The following is a 21,378-nucleotide window of genomic DNA, read 5'->3' on the forward strand; positions in this document are numbered from 1 at the left end:
GGGTTCTGGACTGCCATGCAGGGCCTTTGGTCAGGACATTTGTACCTTGCAGTGTGTGACCGTGCTTTAGAGGTCAGCTGACACATCAGTGAGGCTGAATGAGGACTGTAATACCAGAATGAAGGTATTAAACCCAGCCAGAGGTCAGAACTTGTATGAAACAGTTGAGACTGTATCTTGTTCATTTTTCCTACGTTTTGCCATCTGTGGCAGTCTGGTACTTTGTTAGGGAGGAGAGTGGATCACTGGCAGCTTGGCAGATCAAAACCTTTTGAAACATGACTGTAGTTAAAAAACTTGAGACTTACTGAGTAAACAGCACCTCAAATCTGAACTCTTCCCCCGGGTTACAATAACGTAATGTGAAAACAAGTTTTGGTGGAATGTGGCAGCTCCTGAGTGTGCCACATGCTGAGGCTGTGTTAGAAACAGCCAACAGCATCAGCTGTTGCTAGGAGACATTCTGCTTCTAGAAGGTGCCTTTTTCAGAGGGGGGAAGAGCCTTTGACTACAAATGAGCACCAAGAACCAGGAGGACTCTGGAGTCCAGTGTAGGTTGTGGTGTGTAACTTGGGGCTGGTCCTTGTTCTAAATCCCCCCTGAGTTTTCACTGAAGTGATGCACTTCATTCCATAATCTAAAGGGGTTTGTGATTGGAGTTTGGAGTCTCTCCAGAGCTTCTCTTACTCCTCACCCCCAATTCAGTGCCTGCTCATGAGGAACACCCCGAAGATGAAGCCACTGCACAGAAGGAAGAGGGGACTGTGGTTAGTTGTGACTTCTCTGCTTGTTTTCTCATGCAGAAATTCCGTGAAGAAAAAAACGTGACGATTCCCCAGATCCTCTCAGACCTTCCAACTCTGGATTAGGCTGCGTGGAACCAATTGCTTCTGTGGAAAAGTGGCCTCTTTAAAGAGCACACGTGTGGCCAGTGGCAGACCTGAGGCCATGACCATGGAGTTTGGGCTCCATAGTGCCAATAATGCTGAGGAGTTATGCTTTGTGTTACTGGGGCATGGGGTTGGGCTGTTACCAGGTTCATAAACCTCATTACAGTGGGGGCTCTTGGAATTTAAAGCATATCTGGTCAGTTATTATTGTTGTTGGAAGGTAATCCATGTTACCACGTTTACTTTTTCCCTCCCATTCCTTCTTGACATCCCTTTTTTCCCTCGGGAAGCTCGTGCAGCAGAAGCAGCAGCTGCCTCTGCCCCGAGCCGTGACTCGGCTGTCAGTCAGTGAAGGGATCCCTCGGTTGACACGGAGCAGGAGAACCAAACCCACCCCTTATGAGTTGAAAGTATTGAGAACTGTAAGAACCAAGCAGAGAATTGCTGCTGTAAATAACCAGTTCCCATCTGAGAATGGGATTAACGGTTTTCCACATCCCTTACGTGGAGCTGTACATAGAGCAAGGGTTTGGTGGCTCCTCAAAATGAAGAAATGAAGGGGAACTTCCAGCTGATCTTAAAATCTTCTCTAAAACACCTTCAGCTTGAAAAGAGCATTCTGTGTGGCTGAGGAAGGGACTCCTCTGTGTCTCTCGTTCTGACTGATGGGTTAGAGCTCTGTAAAGCCTCATGAGCTGTTCCCAAACCAGCCTTCTCCCTTCCATTCTTTCCATGGTTTTCCTTATCTTCCTGAGTTTTGTATTGTGTTTTTTAAAAAAAGACATAAATATCCTACTGGCTTTAAAGCTAAAGAAACAGCTTTTAGGAATCCTTGGCAGTAAATTGCTTAGTCAGTAGAAGCTTTGACAAATAATCAAGGAGTAAGGAGAGAGGAAGCAATTTCTCCACCACCTTCTAAACGCAGGAATCCCCCTTAACCCGCCACTTCCAGCTGTGACTGATGGAAATCTTCAGCTTGGCTTTACTCCAAGTAGGGGGCAAATTGCATCATTTTTAAGCCTTCTTAAAAGGTCACTTCATCCTGAGCTGTTGCATCTTTGTAGCACATGGAGCTCATCGCAGTTCTGAAGTGATTTTTTTCCTTTTTCTACCACCGAGCCCCGAGTCTGGTTTCTAGATTGTCATGTTTAATCAAGGAATAAACCATTGACTGATGTTACCGAATGTACAAACAACCCACTCCAGACCATGCAGGTGTATTGTGAGGTATGTGGATTTTTTTGGGTGCTTCAACTCTCCGGACAGTGTGTGATCTCTCACTAGAGCCTCGCTCAGATCCATGTTCCTCCCCGTTCCGCCTCGGTAGAGAGTAGCTGGTGTCATTTTTCATTTTTGTTATTTGAAATAACAAAAGAACAGTCTGTAAATGTTTTTTTTCTTTTTTTTTTTTTTTTTTAAGTTCCTCGAGTCTGTTTACTGTGTGTTTTCCCCTTAACTGGTGTGCGTAGTTGAGCCGTGTAGAGTTTTTGTTGGTTTTCCTGGATTCCCCCCGTTTGTTGGTCTGTCACGACGTTCACTTTCTCTTTCTGTCTCTCTCTTTCTCTCTCTCATTGAGAGGCATTGAATTACGTTTTCAGTAGTAAGGCTTCTTGCCGATATGAAGGGAACTTTTCAGAAAGAGACCTGCTCTGGGTCATTTAATTTTGAATACAGTTTTCAATCGTTCAAGTTTTGGATGGTTTATATCTAATGTGTGTTTCATTTTTTTGGAAAGCTATATTTTGTATTTAGGAAATGGTATAACTATTTTGCTATTTGTACTGAGTGAGTACATTGGCATAAATATAAAAAATTTATATATATACATATATATAAAATATTCTTTTTGCCACACATTTTTGTGGTAAATTTGTGAGTTTGTCTGATGTTCTACCACAACGTGGCGTCTGATAACAGTGGGGTGGGGTGGGGTTTGTTATGTCTTTATTGAGTATTTAAGTACTTTTTGCAACATAAATAACGTGTTCATCTCTCGCCATTCCATCAGGCAGCGTTGGTCCAGCTGGCCACGAGAAGCTTTGCTCTGTGTTTGGTGTGTCCCTCACTCACAGCCTAGCCAGGAAACCCAGAGGCATTTAGGATTATATAAAATATGAAATATTGGGGTTTCCCTCAGAATGAGCCGTTCAGCTTTTCTCTGCTCTCATTGCCTATTTAATATTTTATTATTAGCGCCTCTGTGTTTTAACTCCTAATTTATGATTATGCTCAAACGTTGGAAATTTTAATCAGGACAGAAAGAATTCCCTGCTGCATCATGTCCAGAGCTGCTTTAACCCCGACCTAGACTTTTTCTTTCTGTGTTTTATTATTATTTTTTTTCCCCTGCTAAGACAAAACTTTACCAACATCTCGTAGTGGTTCACAAGACGAAAGCAGCAGCCCCCAGCAGTGCCCAGGTGCTGTGTGGGGCTGCTCAGGCTGACAACAACGGACCCAACAACGTCCAGAGGGCCGTGGAAGTCCACAGGCACTCAGTGGGAAAGGAACTGGTGGTGTTTGCAGGATGTGTGTCCCAGGATGAGCCGTTGGACACGGGAGGAGTGACAGGAAGGATGGATTCGCTCGCGTGCTGCTTCAGTTCGCTCCTTGTTCCGAAGGGCTCTATCTGTCTGTTGGTCAGTGCCAAGTCACCAGGGACCAATTCTCCATGGAACAGGATGAGTGCCCAGAAGAGAAACCTCAATCCAAGCCTGCCACAGCTCCAGGGAAGGATATGTTTGAATTGTGGGCATGTTTGAAGTCACTTACGAAGAGAAGAAAGAAAAAAAAAAATAACACAAAAAAACCAACCAAGGGCTGTGCTATCCCAGTTTTCCCTTCTGGAAACACCTTCCTTTCCTCGTGTTAAATTTACCTGTTCATTTTAGGTCAATGTTTAAATGTACAACACTTTGAACATGTGATTTGGTTACAAAAAGTATTTGTGTGACTGAAGAGGTCGCTCAGCGGTTGGTGCGTGCTCGGCAGCAGCTCTGAGGGTGCAGGGCTGGGATGAGCCCCAGGAGAGCTCCAGGACAGGCTGCAGGGTGTCAGGGCAGGGAGCACAGCCCGAGCCACGCCTGTGTTTTACCAGGGGCCTGAACATGCACTTCTGACATTTTTAGCAGTCGAGGTTGGGCAGCAGAGCTTCTCTACGACCCCTGTGTTCAGGAGCACACGCAGCACTGGCATCGTGTCTGGGCCCTTTGGGTGCCAGAGAGGATCCTGAGGTGTCAGTCTGTGTAAATCCAGCATCCCTGGGGGGTCCCGGAGCACCCATCTGTGGGCACAGGTGAGAGTGGAGGGAGATGGAGCTGCCAACCCCCACCATGTCCCCTCAGCTTTTACCCTGAGTGTGCCCAGAGCTCTCCCAGAAACCACAGAGCCAACCCTGCACAGTTTGAGCTGAACATCTCCTCTGGCACGGAGTTACTGGTGCTTTGTGCTTCATTAACTAACAGTTGTTTTGTTATTAATTGCCTCCTCACTGCTTGATCTTGCAGCAAGCCCAAACGCTTTGCTCTTACTTTAATACAAATCTGGTTCAAGAAATAATTCCGGGCTGGCTGTTCTGAAGTGGATCATCATAACCACTCTCTGATCAGTGGTTGTGATTACTTCTAATCACGGACAGGGTGGTTGCTTCCCATGTAGTTTTGAGATAAAACAAGGCATGAGCAGTTAAACATAACTGTGGCAGGTTTTTACTGGAAGCACCAAGTCTGGGCAGCTTCCCTCACTTGCATAAGCTGAACTTTATTTTTTAAAGATTCCATTGCGCTTTTGACTTAGAATCTGATTTCTAGAAGGAAGGTATGTGCGAATGGATTTTTATTCCTGTTTTCTTGTGCCTCTGCTTAGAGAGGGAGCACAGCCATGGATGTGAGTGAGGGAAGCAGGAGAGAGGAGAGGGAGTTGCTTGGCATGCTCTGAGCTGTAGGTGGAAGGCGAGAACAGGAAATCCTGGTCACTGGTGAGTTCTCATTAACTGAGAAAAGTGAGTTTCAAGGAATTGGTGGGTTTTGTGTTTGGGGGGGCTTAGGGCCGCTCCATTCTGTAGAAGCTAAAAGGAAGCAGCAGTGGGATGCTGTGTTTGTTCAGGGGCTTTGTTTTAATTTGGGCTTGTTTAGTCTTTGGTGGCAGCCTGTGAGCACGTTGTGTTCCTGCTCAGACCAGCTGTGCCAGCTGTGGTGCCCCAGGCAGGCACCAAGGTCAGCGCTGGAAATGGGATAAACGTGTTAGAAACAAGGAAAAATGCAGCAGGGGGTAAACTCCTGCAAAAAGGAACTTGTGAAATTCTCTAGGGGCGTGGGGGACTCGGGGGGTTACACAGGAGAGACTTTTCCTCTCCCAGTCTGTATAGGGATGTAAATATGCACTGCCTGTATATTCTAGGATTATATATATGTATATAGAGGAGTCCGATTATTATATATAAATAATAGTAGACACATGCATAGAATACTGTTATATTTACATTTTTATAAACATGAAATAATATTCCTTTCCCTCAGTAGGAGGTTTTTGTAGTAACTCATGAGTAGCTGTGTCTCACGTCTCAGTCCTGGACGTGTGGTCCTGTTGGTGATGTGGCTCCAGAACTTGCTCTGCTTGGGAACCTCACTGGGATCTGTGGGCTGGGGGCAGCTGTGGCCACTTCTGTATTTTTATATCTTTTAGTTCATACTTGCAGATGTGGTTTAGGGTAGAACTGACACCCAGGCTGAGGGTGGGCTTCCTGCAGCCCTGAGCTTCCCTCAAGTCACTCTGGAGCAGCAGCTCCTGCAGACAGGGAGTGGTGGTGGCTGTGCTGACACCAGGGGCTGTGCCCGATGTTATTGTGTAGCAAAAGGTCCCTGGTTGTGCTGGGTTAGGGAGGGGAAGCTCCTCTGTCGTTTCTCTTTATTCCCATGAGGGCAGGAATCTAAACGGATTTTTTTAACTGACTCATTAATGCAACAGTCAAAATCTAGAGAACTCCTTGAAAGCCAGTGAAGCTCCCCTTGAATTCTGTCCGTGAGACAACATGCCACAACTCATGCTGATTTCTTTCTTGCTGTTTGTGTGAGGAATTAAGCCCTAAGAATCATAGAATCGTGGAATATCCTGAGCTGGAAGGGACCCACAGGGATCATCCAGTCCAACCCCAGCCCTGCACAGAGATCCCAACAATCCCACCCTGGGCATCCCTGGGAGTGTTGTCCAAACTCTCCTGGAGCTCTGGCAGCTTTGGGGTCACGACCATTCCCTGGGGAGCCTGGGCAGTGCCCAGCACCCTCGGGGGAAGAACCTTTCCTGATCTCCACCCTAACCCTCCCCTGACACAGCTCCAGCCATTAAATCAGGTCATACAATGAATAGTGTGTATTGTGTCCAACATCACTTTCAATTCCAAATCTGTGTTCCACTGGAATTTGTCATGAGTGGATCAGTGTTGTCCTGGTAGAGTTTTTTCTTAAATCACCTCCGCCACACTGAGAGCCAATATCCTCCTTTGTTCTCTTGGAATTTGCAGAGCTGAACTCTGCTTTTTCCAGAGTTGTCATTTTTGCTGTTACACTTCATTAAATTGCCTGGTGACATTGTCTGTGTAGGGATCCCGGGATTCCCTGCTCCCTGTTCAGGTTCCAAGGCTCCCACACCCAGCAGCCCTCTGTGACACATTCCAGCTCTAGGCCTAGGGAAGGGTCCACGTTTGGCCTTGGCTTTGTTTTGGTCCTGGATCTGACCCAGTGCCCTGGGCAGGACCATGGCCATGTTGGGATAACGTGTCCAGGGGGAAGTTCCCTCTTTAGGTGTTGCACAACTGGGGTCCCATTCCAGTATCCTTAGCAGCCTGCAGCATTCCTGAAACTTTTTTTATTCTGGATGAAAGGAGGCCAGTTTGAATTAATTCCATCTGAGTTGATGCTGAGTTAAGCTCCAGCCTCTCTGTCCCTGCACCTCTGGTGGGCTCTCCCCTGCCTGCCAGATGTTCTGGGTGCACCCTCAACCGCTGAGCTGCCTCTTCCGTGTCCTGCAATGTGAAAGTAGCACCAGATACTCCTTCGTGCAGTTCTGTGTATATGGCTTTCGTAGGTGGGTTTTCCAAGCACTGATTCCCGGTGTTTTCAGTTTGTCTATGAGGGGATATTTTATTTGCATCTATGTTTTTAGCTCTCCTGTGATAACTTGTTGAATATTAAAAAAAAAAAAAATATTTTGCTTCTATTGGGACATTTGTATACTCGCAACTATATTTCTGTAAACAGCTGCAGTCGAGAATAAACGATGAAAGTTTTCATTTTACAGTGTAAAGTCTTGTGATGGTTTTTCCAAGAGCCATGCCTGGGGCACTGCAGCTGCTGCAGGAAAAGGTCCTTGGGAATCTCACTGACTTGGTGATCAAGTGGGGATCCCCAGTAACCCCTGGGGGGCTGCCCCCACCCTGCAACCCGTGACCTCCCCAGGACCAGGGGCCACAGCTGCTATCGGGTATTTCCTTAATTTGAACAATTTCAACAGGGTTAAGGAGAAACTGCAGCAAGAGCTGGGCCCAGCAGTCAATTGTGAAAGATTTCAGCGGATTTATCCAAAAAGCTTTACCCCAGAGTCTCTCCCTTCAGCCCTGGGCATTGCCCAGCACCAGGGATGGACACAACTCCCTGCCCAGGCCTTTTGTTCTTCTGGAGCTCATTATCCCATGAGGCAAAAGATCCAAGAAATCCTCCCTCCTTCTATCCCAGCCTCCTCATCCCTCGAGGCTCAGAGAAAATCTTCCCCTGGCACAGGCAGCTGCAGAAATGGGACCAAGTCACGGTGCTTTGGGGTTTGGCGTTTATTGGGTGACACAGCCCCTGCCTGGGGGTGCCCAAGGATGGGCAGGGAAGCCACCCTGCCCTCCCCCGTGCTGGGCCCTCCCCAAACCCAGTGACCATCACCCCAGTCACGGTGGCTTCTCTGAGCACCAGCGTGGTGGGGACAGGATGGCCTGGCCCGTGCCCAGGTACTGGGAGAAGCTTTGCTCTGGCAGAGCCACCAGCACACCTGGGCAGGTGGGTCCTGCAGGTGGGGCCTGTCCTGCCCCTCACCTCCTCCTCACGAACTTCTTGGTGACGGCGTTGGGGTTGAGGCGGCGGCGGCCGGCGCCCAGGGCGGCGTCGCGCAGGTGCAGGTGCGCGGCCCGGCTGTGCACGTCGTTCTCGGCAAAGGGAGAGGCCCCGGCCAGGTAATCGGGGTCGAACACGTTGGTTTTCTGCCTGGCCTTGCGGGACAGGCGCTGCTGAGGGAAGCGCTGGTCCTCCACCAGGTGGGGGTTGTTGGCGTGCTTCCCGCCCTGCGGCGCCGGCAGCGGGTACTGCGGGACACAGGGGATCAGCCCCGGCTCCCAGCGACTCCAGGTGACCACAGCCCTCTGGAGAACTGAGCAGGGAAGCCCGAAAGCCCTGGGGTCCAAGTGCAACGTCTGGAGGATGCTCTCACTTTGCTTTGATTCCCTCCAACCTGCCAGCCACAGGCTGGGCTCCCATCCCTGGGATCCCAATGGAAGAATTTCTTCACAGAAAGGGTGGTTAAACAGGGGAAGGGGCTGCCCAGGAAGGTGGTGGAAACCCCATCCCAGGAGCTGTTCAAGCAATTGACTGGACATGGCACTCAGTGCTCTGGGCTGCCTCACAAGGTGAGGAAAGCTCACAGGTTGGATTTGATGATCCTGATGGGTCTTTTCCAGCCTCAGTGACTCTGGGATTCTGTCCAGGTACTCACCCTGAGCCCCCGGGGGTTCAGCACCTTGGGGTTGCGGGAGAAATGCATGTGGAGACTCCCATCATCACTGACTGACACTGCCACCTTCTTGAGGGTCTTGTTACCGCAGTGGGGGCAGAAGACCTTGGTCATGTCCGAGGTGGTCCTGTGAGGGGGGGACACAGGGGGTTCAGAGCTCCTGGGGCCGCGGAACACGGGCTGAGCCCAGGATCAGCCCCAGCACCTGAAGCAGCCGTGGCAGCGCAGGATGTAGCTCCGGGCCCGGCGGATCAGCATCCCGTTCACAGCCAGCACGTGCAGCCCCATCTGCAGCAGCACGTTCTGCAAGAGCAGGGACACACGGGGACATGCCAGCAGCTGGGGCAGTGAGAGCCCAACAGGCTTTGCAGAGGCCTCGGGACTGAGACGCTGCTGCTTTGACACACAGAGCTGTCCCACAGCTGCTCTCCCCTGCCCAGGGACTCAGCCCTGCCTCGGTGGGAGCAGCCCCGAGGTCTGAGCCCCAGCTGCAGCGCAGCACCCACCTGCATGGCAAAGTCTGTCGTGACACAGCCGACCTGGATACCTATGGGAGCAGTGTCACAGTGCCCCGTGTCCTGCTGGGCCTGCTTCAGGTTGCTGGGAGTTATCCAGCCTTCGTCATCACTCTCCTCATCCTCCTCCTCTTCACCAGCACTAGCCCCATCTGCAGAGCTCCGGTGCTCCTCGAGGGGCTCGGGGCTATCAGAGATGGCCTGGGCCATGGCAGGGGAGGAGATGGTCAGGGTGGCACAGAGGGGTTGGGAAACGCCAGCCAGAAATGGCAGAAAGAGGACAGGAGAAGGCTCCAGAAGATTCTCACCAGCAGCTCCCGCAGCTCCTCCTCGATGCTGGGCAGGGGCGGCCGCCAGTACAGGAAGGATCCGAACTCGTCGCTCTCCGCGGGGGCCGGGTCGCCGGGGCCGGGCTGGTGCGGGCCCTTGGCCGCGGGTTTGTGCTGCGGGCACAGCACGGGCGTGCATCCCTCACCGGGGGCTCCGAGCGGCCGCAGCCCCTCGTCCTCCCCCGTGCCTTACCTTGGGCAGGTGGAAGCCGGCGAGGTGCAGGGGAGCCTCGGGGTGCCGTGGGGTGGAGCTGAGCCGCACCTGGGGGGCAGCGCGGGCCGTGGGCGGGGGCGCTGGAACCGGGACCCCGCGCCCATGCCCGTGCCCGTCCTTACCTTGTCCTGCGGCTCCCAGCGCAGGCAGCCGGGGCCGTCGATCTCAGCCTGGAGCTGGCACGTGAGGGCGAGCACCTGCAGGTCGGCGGCCGAGAGGCTCGGGTAGTCCCCGGTCTTCTTGGAGAATTCGGTCACTAAGGGCGGGGAAGAGCGGGGCCGTAGGGCCGGGCCGGGCCGGGCCGGGCCGTGGGGTCGGTACGCCGGGGGAAAGGAGCCGGTACTGGAGCCAGCCCGGTACTCACCGAGACGCAGCAGCTCGGGCCGAGGGCGGCGGACGCGCAGCTCGCAGGGCAGCGCGGCGAGGCGGCGGCGTGTGGGCCGGTCGCGGATCTCGGCCAGCACCTCGGGCACGGTGTACAGCGCGTCTGCGATGTCCTGCGGGCAGCGCCGTCACACCGGCCCGTAACCCCTTGTACCCCCCGTCCCTCCGGTGTCTCCCCGGTGTTTCCCCGGTACCTGCAGCGGAGCTGCGCTCAGGAACGCGCCCGTGTCGGCCACGACGTGCGGAACACGCGCCATGTCTGCATGCCCCATGGCCCACCCCGGCCGCCGTCGAAGCGCCGCGGGAAGCACACCGGGAGTTGTGGTCCGGGCACGGGGCACGCCGGGAGTTGTAGTTCAGTTGGGGTTCTCCGGGAGCGGCGGCCGTGCCGCGGGAGCGCTTCCGGCCGGCGCGGTCACGTGACGGGCCGGGGTCACATGACGGCGGGAGCTGGAGCCGGGAAGCGGGAGCGGAGCGGCTGCCGGTAACGGGACGGGACGGGACGGGACGGGACGGGACGGGCTGGGCTGGGCTGGGCTGGGCTGGGCTGGGCTTGGCTTGGCTTGGCTTGGCTTGGCTTGGCTTGGCTTCCCGGCCCAGCACTGGGGCGCTCTCGTCCGTCCGCCGGACTCGGCCTGGTGGAACACTCCGGCTGCCGGGAGCTGCTCAGTCTGTGCCGGTACCGGCTCGGGACAGCGGAGCCATGAGAGGGCCCTTGGCCTCCGCCTCCTCTGCGCGGTGCCCGCAGCGCCCGACCGGTTCTGTGCGGGGCTGCGGGGCTGGAGCAGCCGGTCCTGGGGGCGGGCTCGGTGTTTGCTGCCGGGGCGGCGGCCCCGCGGCTGAGCCGGAGGCTAGGCCGGGCTGTCGGAAACGGGAAGCCGGGGAGGGAAGGGAGGCCTCGGCCTGGCCAGGGGGGATCCCGCCACGTGTGGGATGCGGGAGCGCCCCGGCTCGGCCCGGTCGCGGCCCCGCTCGGCTGAGGGGCTGAGGGGTGCGCGGGGGGAAGAGGCCGCGGGACAGGAAGGCTGTGCCCGGGGAGTGGCACGGCGCACCGAGGAGTTTCTGTGGGCCCGGAGGTGTTTGTTGACGTGGCCGGGGGGTGTCAGAGCGAGTGACAGAGAAATGGTGTGGGTCAGGAAAAGAGGATTTGAAAGAAGAGGGATGGACACAACCCAGCCGGGACAGGGCTGGGCACGGGCTGGCACAGGAGGGGCAGGGCCCCGATGGAATCCGTGGCATGTGGAGCTGAGGACATGAGAACCAGGAGTATCCGATATCCTCAGGGAAGGTCGGGTGATTTGTGGGTGGGATAATTGGAATGGGAGTGACCCCCTTATGGTGAGGGGCAGGAGCTGGGATGTGCCCGGGAGCCCTGGCTGCTGATGGATGGAGCCAGGACAGTGCTCGGGCAGTGCCAAATGGGGACTTGCAGGCAGAGGGGGGGACTGTACGAGGCACAGCCAGGTCCTGGGGTGCCAGGCAGGTTTGCTGTGCTGGCACGAAGAGCAGAGGCCCTGGGAGAGGGGATTTTACTTGAAATGTGCCGTGGGATGGAGCTTGGTACAGTTTAAGGAGGATGTAAAGAGAGGGCAGGGAAGCGGCTCCCACATAGGAGCTGCTTCCATCTTTTCCTGCTTCCCTCTTTTCTTGCTTCCCCTGAGCAGGGGAGGGGGAGGTTGGCAGTGGTCCCGGCCAGGCAGTTCTTGGCTCAGATGCTGGGCTGTGACCTTGGCCCCTGTCCTGTGCAGCTCCTGGGAATGGCAGGGAGGAGGCTGGAGCAGCCCACGCTGACTCCACGCTCCCAGCTCGTGCTCCTGCGTGATGTGTGACCTCATCCCTCCACTCTGTGGTTGCTGCTTTGGGCAGAGTCCCTGGCCACGTGTCCTGCCACCCTTCCTGGGATCACAGAGTGTCCTTGTTCGGGGGGTGACACAATGGTCTTGGAGGCCTTTCCTAATCTCAGTGGTCCTGTGGGATTTGGTACCCTAATGAGACTAGGGCTGCCCTTGAGAGGTGTGGTCCTCATGCTGTGACCAGACTGACCTCTGTCCAGCCAGTGCCACTGCCATGTCACCTTGGTGATGTGTGGTGAGTCAGTGTCTCCCTCAGGGCAAGGTTTTGATGGCTGCTCTGTCCCCCAAAAGCCCTGACCTGTGGGTCAGGGGTTCAGGTGCCCAGAGAGGTGTCTGGAGGTGGCACTGCCCAGCTCAGCCTGTGGCGCTGCCGTGCTGGGGTAGCTGTCCCATGGACACAGCGCTGCCTTTGGTGCTGGGTTGGATTATCAAGGGAGGGAGCCCATATGTCTCCGGGCTTGCCCAGCCCTGTCCCCATGTCCCTGCCATGCTGGGCACTTGCAGCAGCATGAGGCTGTGTTTGGTCTCTCTGGGTGCCGTGGGAGCGGTGCTGAGGTGATCTCCTCTCTCTCTGCTTCCAGCTGGGGGTGATGCCATGGCCGCTGCCAGCTCCAGCAGGGCCAGGGCCGGGCCGCCCTGTGAGAAGTCCCCGCTCTCCGTGAAAGGTGGGTCCTGCTGCCTCGCTGGGATTGCCCCTGCCAGGAATATGTGGTGTGTGCTCTGCCTGCACTGCGGGCTGGCACACGGCACGTGGCGGGGAGCAGGGGCTGGGGCTGGCCCTGAGTGCCATGGGCTGGGCTCGGCCGCTCCCCCTGCCCGGCTGCCGTGGGGACGTGGCTCCGGGGCCGCGCTGGTGCTCCCGTGGCCGCGAGATGGCTCCCGGCGCCCGGAGCCGCGTCCCCTCGGAGCCACATCCAGCTCTGCCCCTCCGCAGGCGCTGCTGGCCTGAGGGTGCCCCGGCCCATGCTGCCCCCGTGCCCTGGGGTAGGGAGGTGTCTGTGGGGACAGTGACAGTCCTGCCACCCTCAGAGGGGTGAAGCTGGGGACAGGCATGGTCAAGGCTTGGTGCCAGCCATCGCTGCCACCAGGAGTGTTGCTTCCCACTGCCCCTCTCCCAGCACTCTGCTGTGAGTCGTGGCACCCTGACTGGCAAGGGGAGGGTGGGGTACAAGGACAGGGGGACAGGGTGTCCTGCAAGCCTGACCCTGTGCCTGTCTCTGCCCAGTTGTGTCTGTGAAGCCCAAGGCCCAGAGCCGCCCGGCACGGATGAACTGCTACGTGGAGGTGGCCAGCGACGGGCTGCCCAGTGAGACCAAGAAGACAGGGAAGCAGATGGGGGTCTCTGAGCTGCTGTGGAACGAGATTCTCATCCTGTGAGTCTGTGTGACCCCTGCTGTGGGGCTTGTCTAGGGCTGGCCCTGTGTGCCCTGCTGTTGGGGACACTCAGGTGTCACAGAGCCACAGACAGCCAGGCTGGGAGGGAGGTCTCCCATTATCCCATATCCTTGCCCACATTCCTCTGCTCCTTGCCTGTGGCACTACCTGCTCCCTAAGCACGGAGCAGGCATGAGGCCACGGTGACATCCCGGTCCCCGCTCTCTGCAGGAATGTCACAGCTCAGAGCCACTTGGAGCTGAAGGTGTGGATCTGCCACACGCTGAGGAACGAGCTGCTGGGCGCCGCCTCCGTCAGCCTCGGCAGCCTGCTCAAGGGTGGTGGCAAACGTACGTACCGGGGCCTGGGCTGTGTCCCCTGCCCGGGCAGGGCACGGGGCAGGGGTGGCCGCAGTGGCTGCTGCTCCTGGCAGGGAACAAGGTGCCGTTGTGTGTCCCGGGCCGGGCGTGCCGGAAGCCGTACCTGCGTCAGCCCGGGCGCCGCGGCGGGCTCGGAAACACAAACCCCTCTGCTATTCGCCGCTGTTTGCGGTTGCCAGAGCGTGGCTCGTGACAGCAGCTCCCACATAAAGGCGGCCATTCAGGGCTGGGGCGGCGCGGGGCTGGAAAAGGCCGGCTCTGTCTCTTCCAAGCAAAGCTTGTGAGACACAGACCTGGTATTGAGTGGGGAGAGGGAGAGGGGCCTCCTGCGCCCCCAGGGATTCGGGGCTGGTTCAGACCCTCCCCGCTGCTGGGGGCTGGGGTGAGCTGCTTCTCCTGGTGCTGCCATCTCTGAAACCACACTGCTCTCCCCACTGTGCCACTGGGGCTCTGGGTGGCACTAGGTGCTCTGGCCATGAGGGACACACGGGAGCTGTGCTGCTACTGCTGTCTTCTCACAAAGTCTGGGGGGATCTGGCTGTGTGCCTCGGGCTGGCTCTGTTGGGGTGTAGCTGCCAGCCAGCCCCACAGCTGTGGGGCTGTGCCCCTGGGCACCCTCCCCTCAGCCGTTATTTCCCGAGGTGTGCAGGGGCCGTGCTGGGCTCCCGGGGCCGCTGTGGTTCCCGCCCTACCTGTGCCGCCACAGGGCACAATTGGCTCTTTCATTCCCAGCCATCCCGGGGGGCTGTGTGGAAAATGAATGGAAAAGGCAACTGGCTGTTCTAGCTTGTCCATTAACATCCCCCAGAAAAAACGTGTCAGATTTTTCCTTGACACTGTGGGCTGGGAGGGAGGAAGGACTCTTAAAGCTGCAGAGCTTGCCCTTCCCTGCCTGGGGAGGTGCTGCCCGTCTGCTCCTGTCTGCCCCCCTTGTCTGGGCTGGCATCTGCTCCCTCCTCTTCTCTGCAGGCTCATGCTCAGCCTTCGGGCTTTGCTGAAGGTGTGAGTGGACCAGAGGCTGCTGGGGGTCCCATGGGAGCCTGGAATATCCCTTTCTCAGGGGCTCCTGGCCTCCTGGGAATAGGGGTCTGTGTTCCCTCTGCCTGCCAGACTGAGAAAGGGGCTGATCAGTAGGCAGCTGGGATTTCAAGCCATCCTGAGTCAGACACTTGATGTGAAGGGCAGTACTTTTCCGTGTGTCCCTTGCCACTGGAGGGGCCTGGCTCTCCTCTCCCATGCTGAGAAGCGCTCAGCCAAGAGTGAGTTCTGAGTTCCTGCCGGGCAGCAGCCCCTCTCTTCCTTGGGTTTGTTGTGGTTTTGCTGAGGCTTTGTGAGAGACACTGATTTGTGAGTGTAGCTCTGGCCTTGGGTTGCTGTTGCTGTCATTCCCCTCAGTGGGCAGGACAGTGTCCTCACTGCCGGTGACAGCTGTGGCCGTGTGTGCCAGGATGCTGCTGCCAGCCCTCCCGCCAAGCACACCTCACTTCAGGGGGAAAGGTCTCAGCTCTGAGGCCTGAAGCATGGAAGTGGTGAGGTCTGGGCTCCCAGGAAGGCTGTGAGAGCCTCTGGAGCTGACAGCCTGGCTGCTGCAGGAGCTCCGGAGCCAGGGGTCGGAGCCCAGCGCCTGGCAGCGCCTGCGGGGCCTCTGAGCTGGCAGGCAGCTCCTCCCGCCTTCCCGGGGATTGGCCGGGGAGGTGGAGAGGTGGGTCAGCACCGCCTCAATCACCAGCACGGGCTGGAGCCTTCCAGGAGCCGAGCTGCTCCCCGGGCTCCCATAAAACAGCTCGTTTGCCGAGGCACGGCCCCTGGCCCGGCCCCTGAGCTGCTGCTGCTGCAGAGGCACCTCTTTGTTCCCAGCTCCGGGAGCTGCTCGCCACTGGCCTCTCATCCTGGGCTGTGTGGGAGCCCATTCTGGGCCTTGCTGCTTGTGCTGTTCCCACTGTGTGCTGAGTGCCACCACGTGCCAGGGCTTTACAGATCCCACAGAGTCCCTGCTGCGGTGCCCCAGGCCGAGTGGCTGGAGCTGAAGCCTCCTGGGATCCTCCAGGACACGAGCAGCAGTTCCCAGCCTCTGGAAAACTGCAGCTCCACCCCAGTGTGGTTGTGATGCCAAAGGAGCTGTGCTGTGTGTCCCAGCAGCTCCATGAGCTGGCTCTGCCAGGGCCAGGATGTCATCCTGCAGAATTGGCCTTCCAGCCAGTATGTCACTGGGGGGATTGGAGAGTGCCCATCCTGTGTCACCTTTTAGAGGAAAGATACAGAAACCTGAGGCCCTTCTGGTTGTCCCTGGCAGACAAATGGAGTGGGACACAGTTGTCTTTCTTGCTGGTGCTTGAGGCTGGATCAGCAGCAAAGGCAAAGCTTCCCTGGGGAGACTTTGACGGAACACTAAAGATTATCCCTTCCCCTCAACTCTGGGTTCCTTCGTGGTTTGGGAATGTCTATGGAAGTTTTAACTTGTCCCTTGCTTGTTCCTGGAGGGACTGTAGCCACGGCATGGAGTCATTCCTTCTGTGGGAACGCACAAAGGCTGAGCTAGTCTTCACCTGCTTGGCACCAGAGAGCTTTGATTCATCCCAGACAAAACCTGGATGATCACATGGAGCTGTTGGAATGGGAACTGGGCAAAGAGCTTGGCAGTAGGTTTGGGAAGCTGAGAGACTGGGAAGCTCGTTTTGGCTGTCTGTCTGAAAATCTGGGATGCAGCTGTGGAGATGGAGCCACCTCACACAGGGTCTTCCAGAGGGGCTGCCCGTCCTGTGTGGCAGCTCCCTTGGGTCAGACACGTGGATCCTGGGGGTCCCAAGGCTGGGGCTCAGCCCGGGGCCGTTATCACGCCGGCTGCTCCCAGCCTCGTTTCGTGGAACCGTAAATCCGCTTAATGGGCTGGGTGGGAATTCCAGCTCACCTCTGCTAAATGGGAGCTCTGATGCTGCGTGCAGGGCACTGGAAGTGGCTGAACTGAGACCTTATTCAGGACCAAATCACCCCCAGACCCCCTCCCAAAATAATAATAATCCCTCTGACATTCTGGCAGGCGGCGGGACAGAGGCAGCCTTTGTGCCGGGCCCTTCGGGGGACCCGCCGTCGGTGCAGCAGCAATGTCCCTTTGTGCGTCCCGCACGCTGCACGGGGACAGGGAGGGGAAGGTTCTGCCAGTGTTTATTTTCTTTAAAAAAGCTGGAGGGGGGGAGGAGGAAGCCGGCTGGGAGGTTCATGTTCACATCCTCCGCTTGGAGACACCTTGTCTTTGCGCCTCAGCTGGGCGCCCGCACAATGAGGGCTTGTGCAGCCCCGGAGCGCGGCAAGCGTGGAGGGGGATGGAGGCACCCTGGAGAAAATGTGGATTCCTACGGCTTGGAGGAGCCAGGGGGGGAAACAGGGTCTGGGTTTGTCCTGGTTTTTGGCTGTGCTCAGTAGCATCTTCTGTCTCAGGCTCTTAAAACTGTCTGTGAGGTCGGTTTCCCATGGAGGCAAGCAGAGTGCAACTCTTTGAGGCAGAGGGGAGGACCAGGCTCAGCAGAATCCCTTCTTGGATGATGATGATCAGTGACAGAGCTGTGCCCCTGTTGTGCAGGAGACACCTGCCCTCTTAGCACTAAAAAATGGAGACTTCCCTCAGATCCACAAGTGTTCGCTGCAGACCCTGTGTCACTGGGTTTTGAGGGGCCTCGGAGAAGGAAGCGTCAAGCCCCAGTGCAGGACAGCTCACAGCTAGAGGTGGGACAAGGGTTCCATGGAGATGTGCTCCCATCCTGCTCCTGCTGGCCTGAGCCGCACCCCGTCCCCACGTCACACCGGGACAAAGCAGGTTGCTAAAAAATGGTGCCATTGTTGTCATGAGCAATCCGTGTATAATAAAAATATTATTTGAGCAAATGAGTCAGGAAGCGTCTGGGCCAGTGTCCCAGGCTGGTGCAGCCAAATTTTTCTGGCCTTCTGTGACAGAGCCGAGTGTTTCAGTCTGGCTGGCACTGGCAGGTATTGCTGTGATGGGGTGGGTGCTGAGGGCTGTGCTGTGCCCCCATTGCCCCCAGGGACCAGCAAAACCTTGCTGAAGCTGATGCAGCCAGACTGGCTCACACAGGAGGGAGCAGAGCTGGCAGCTGCCTCCAGGAGCCTCCCAGCCCATGGCACCCTCTCCAGAACCTTCAGTGAGTGCAGTCTAGTGCTGCAGCTGAGTGTTTCTGTTTGGGGACAGCTCTCTGTGCTGGTTTCGTTCAGTGGAGTTGATGTACAGTGATGTGGATAGAGGGATGCTCACCATGCAGGACCCCTCTTGCCCCTTGTGTCACCTTAAAGGAGCCCCTCAGTTTAGGAAGGACGTTTTAGGAAGGTTGGTCTCTTTCTCCAGGCAGCGCTAAGAGAAGAAGAGGACACAGGCTTAAGCTGCATCAAGGGAAATATAAGCTGGATATTAGGAAAAAGTTTTTATGGAAATAGTGATAAAGTGCCGGGATGGTCTGCCCGGAGAGGTGGTGGAGTCACCATCCCTGGATGTGTGTAAAAAAAGACTGAATATGGCACTTGGTGCCGTGGTCTAGTTGAGATGTTAGGGCTGGGTTGGACATGAAGGTCTCTTCCAACCTGGTGATTCTGTGATTCTATGAAATCCCTTGGCTTTCCTGTTGGGATCTGCCCTACAGCCCCAGCTCCTGGATCTGTGAGCAATGGGGGTCTGAGTGTCACAGCCAGGGCCCCTGGGGCAGCTGCAGCCCCAGTGAAGGGATCCCGAGGGCTGGTGAAGAAGGATCTTCCTTAGGAGCTGGGGGTGGGAGTGGACAGAGTCCTCTGGCAGCACCAGTAGGGGTGTGTAGGGGTGTGTGTAGGTGTGGGGCCATCACTGTTGGTGCTCACTGGCACAGGTGGCCCTGAGGGAACGGGCACATTGTCCTTTGGGGACGGGGGAGGCCTGGAGGAGCCCGGGAGGCTGACACGGGGGCCGGGGCAGTGGAGCCACCCCCGCCAGGGCTGGTCCCCGGTGCTGACTGGGGGTCTCTCTCTGCTTGTCCCGTGTGCCGCAGTGGAGAACAGGCAGCTGACCCTGGACCTGCAGGCGGAGAACAAAGGCAGCGTTGTGTCGGGAGGAGAGCTGACGATTTTCCTGGACGGGCCGGCTGTTGCTCTGGGCAGCGTTCCCGACGGCAGTGCGGGCTCGGAGGGTGAGTGCCCGGCCCGGCCCGGCCCGGGGGTGAGTGCCCAGCACTCGCCTCCTCCTCCCGGTGAGGCCCCTGCCCACCCTGGCCCCAGCCCCGTGGCCTCCCGGGAGCGTGCCCAACCTCACCCCAGCCTCCCCAGCAGCCTGGGAGGAGCAGCCCTTCTCCAGCCCTCCTCCAGCCTTCCACACGGCTCAGCCTCTTCCCTGGCTGCATCAGCCCCTTCCCTCGCTGCCTGTGAGGGCTGGGGAAATGGTGTCACTGTCTGCTGATGCTCTCACGAGAACTCCCCATGGCAAAGTGTGCATGGGGTCGTGGGCTGGTGGCTGATCTCTCAGGGTTGCCAGGGGAGCAAAGATTGTGCAAAACAGGAGTTGGTGCATTGCTTTCCCTTGGCTCCTTGTCTTTGTCACTGGAAGACAAAACCTGTGAAATCTGGGAGCTATGGATGCAGTGCTCTCCTGGCACTGCCAGCTCTGCAGAGTCCTGTGTCCCACTTGGGGGCTATGGGGTGCTGGGAGGGCTGGGCAGTGCTGGGCTGTGTGGTGTGAGGTGGGGGGCCCTTAGGTGCTGGGGGTCTGTCCTGCAAGGGATGGGGCTGTGGTGCTTTTTGGGACTCCTTTCTGGAAGGTGGGAGGGAGGGAAGGAGGGTGGATCTACAGGTGTTTGAGTCGTTTTCTTCACCCCTTGTTATTCCCCCATGCAGGATCCCAGGTGCCTGGACGGGACCCCAGCAGCACAGCTGTGGCCACGGAGGGTCGGCACCAACCCCCCAGCACCAACTGCTTTGGCAGCAGACCGAGGTGAGGGTCCCATGCCGTGTGTTCATTACTGAGGGGTTGTGTGGCTGTATCTGGATTGTCCTTGTGCTGTGCACCCCACTGCAGATCTCCCAGTGAGCCCCTGGCATGCAGCACATGGAGGTCTGGAGCAGGAGTGGCCTGTGCTGGGGGACAGCAGAGCTGGGAGTGCAGAGGGGTGGCTGTACAGCTGGGCTGTGGCTGGCCTGAGCCTCTCTTAAAGTATTGGTGTCTCAAGGAGTATCCAGTCTGTGATGGCTCAGAGAGTTTCCACCAGTTGCTCCACTGGCAGCTGAAGAAATGGTCTGGGAGTGGGGCAGGCTGTGACCAGGCAAACCAGCAAAGTGGAGTCCCTCCAAATGTGCATCACAGGAACCCCAGCTCTTCCCTTGAGCACAGCCCTGGCCAGACTGGGGAGCACAATGCCCCTCCAGGCAATGGCCACAGGGAGATGCTTACAAAGGTCCAGGGAGAGCAGGAGAAGCAGAGCTGCAGGGAAATAACAGCTGCTTCCAAAGGAAGTGAGATGCTTGGGCAGCAGGCCATCCTGCAGCTGGCTCCCTGCCCTGCCCTGCCTCCTAGCCGGGCTGGAGTGGCTCAGCGCTGCTCCTTTTGGAGCTGTGGTTACTGAGAGACGTGTCACACTGTCAACATGGAGTTGAATTTAACACCTATTTATATTTCCAGAGCATGGCAGTGGCCCAGCAGCCTGTGCAGATGTTCTGGTAGGAGTGTGGCTGTGGAAAGGGCGCCTGCAGCTTGTCTGTGGGAGGTTCTGCGTGGCCCAGGCTCAGGAGCACTCTCAGCTACAAGCTCCACACCTCGAGCTCTTGGGCTCCTTCTTTATGTGCTGGGCACACACCAGAGTTGATGTTTTTGGCTCAAAAAGTGACCTTATCTTTCCATGTCATGTGTGCATCTCCCACCTGAGGAGGGAGAGGGATGGAAATTGGGAGCAGTTTATGAACACAGATCGTGCCCTTTTGTGGTGGCTGCTCCTGTAGATTGTTACTGTCCAGGAGTTAGAGCCTCCCCAGGGGTGGGAAGTGCTCAGTGACCTGACTGAGCTGGGCTTGGCAGGCACTTAGCAGCTCTCAGGAGGTGCTAGAAAACCTGCAAAGAAAATTCTGGTTTGGGAGGCTGAGCCCGGGCACTGCTTGTTGCTCATTTCCCGCTGCTTTCCCATCAGCTGTGAGGAGTTTCTGCTTCAGGTGTCTCCTTGGGTGTGGTGAAGTCTGGCCAGGACTTGTGCAAGGCACATTCAGACACCTGCCAGGTGTGCCTGCCATCAGCCAAATCCCCTGTCTGCCCTGGTATGGCAACCTCCGAGCTAGTTCTCAATCCATGCTGCACTCACCTGAATTTGGGGTTGTTCTGGACGTACCTGCTCAGTTTGATGTGGGGCAGAGCACTGCTCTCTGTACCCACAGTGGAGGCAGCTGCATGCTCTGAGTGGAATGTGAGTCCCTTGCACTTGGGAACGTTGTTTGATGGTTGCTGTGTTTATACACAGAGCCGTGTTTATTTTCTTGGGCTTGGTGATGGATGCTGGCAAAGTTGCTCAGCGGCGGGATGGGAAGAAAAGGGGCATTCTTTGCTCCTCAGCTATTTCTACACTGTCCCTGCAAGGGAAATTGCTTGGTCAGGGCTTCTCTTTCTTCTCCTGAACAAATGTCATCTTGGGATTTGCTGCTAATCTTGGTGATTGAGTGTGAAATT

General features: G+C 56.6%; 3 protein-coding genes across 13 annotated transcripts in view; 2 read left to right on the forward strand and 1 right to left on the reverse strand.

Annotated features, from left to right (window-relative positions):
* Window positions 1–7,181, forward strand: part of NFAT5 (nuclear factor of activated T cells 5) — a 53,718-nt gene extending 46,537 nt beyond the window's left edge. For all 11 annotated transcript variants that reach the window (XM_014889532.2, XM_088172172.1, XM_088172176.1 and 8 more), the window contains one exon: window positions 804–7,181. The gene's annotated coding sequence lies outside the window, so the exon portion shown is untranslated. The remainder of the gene's footprint in view (window positions 1–803) is intronic.
* A 514-nt stretch (window positions 7,182–7,695) lies between these two features.
* Window positions 7,696–10,448, reverse strand: NOB1 (NIN1 (RPN12) binding protein 1 homolog). The gene is made up of 9 exons (XM_088172182.1): window positions 10,291–10,448; window positions 10,077–10,209; window positions 9,835–9,968; window positions 9,692–9,760; window positions 9,478–9,612; window positions 9,161–9,370; window positions 8,860–8,957; window positions 8,637–8,781; window positions 7,696–8,229 (listed from the first exon to the last, which is right to left on the reverse strand). The coding sequence occupies exons 1-9, from the start codon at window positions 10,366–10,368 to the stop codon at window positions 7,960–7,962; spliced, it is 1,272 nt and encodes a 423-aa protein (XP_088028308.1). The 5' UTR covers window positions 10,369–10,448; the 3' UTR covers window positions 7,696–7,959.
* Window positions 10,449–10,519: 71 nt separating this feature from the next.
* The window catches only part of WWP2 (WW domain containing E3 ubiquitin protein ligase 2), a 31,219-nt gene continuing 20,360 nt past the window's right edge, over window positions 10,520–21,378 (forward strand). The window contains exons 1-6 of the mRNA XM_014889533.2: window positions 10,520–10,580; window positions 12,531–12,614; window positions 13,175–13,322; window positions 13,555–13,673; window positions 18,728–18,865; window positions 19,566–19,662. Of these exons, the coding sequence (XP_014745019.2) occupies window positions 12,545–12,614; window positions 13,175–13,322; window positions 13,555–13,673; window positions 18,728–18,865; window positions 19,566–19,662 (572 nt within the window). The 5' untranslated portion in view covers window positions 10,520–10,580; window positions 12,531–12,544. The remainder of the gene's footprint in view (window positions 10,581–12,530; window positions 12,615–13,174; window positions 13,323–13,554; window positions 13,674–18,727; window positions 18,866–19,565; window positions 19,663–21,378) is intronic.

The sequence above is a fragment of the Sturnus vulgaris genome, chromosome 12 (assembly GCF_052056855.1).
Source record: "Sturnus vulgaris isolate bStuVul1 chromosome 12, bStuVul1.hap1, whole genome shotgun sequence".
Taxonomy (NCBI): domain Eukaryota; kingdom Metazoa; phylum Chordata; class Aves; order Passeriformes; family Sturnidae; genus Sturnus; species Sturnus vulgaris.

Bases quoted from the DNA above. Each gene is read 5' to 3' on its own strand.
- NOB1 (XM_088172182.1), bottom strand. From the start codon at position 10,368: ATGGGGCATGCAGACATGGCGCGTGTTCCGCACGTCGTGGCCGACACG. The intron at 9,969-10,076 runs GTGAGTACCGGG...CCCCGCCCTTAG, and splicing joins GCCCGAGCTGCTGCGTCTCG to TGACCGAATTCTCCAAGAAG. The intron at 9,613-9,691 runs GTAAGGCACGGG...CTGTGCCCGCAG, and splicing joins CCGGCTTCCACCTGCCCAAG to CACAAACCCGCGGCCAAGGG.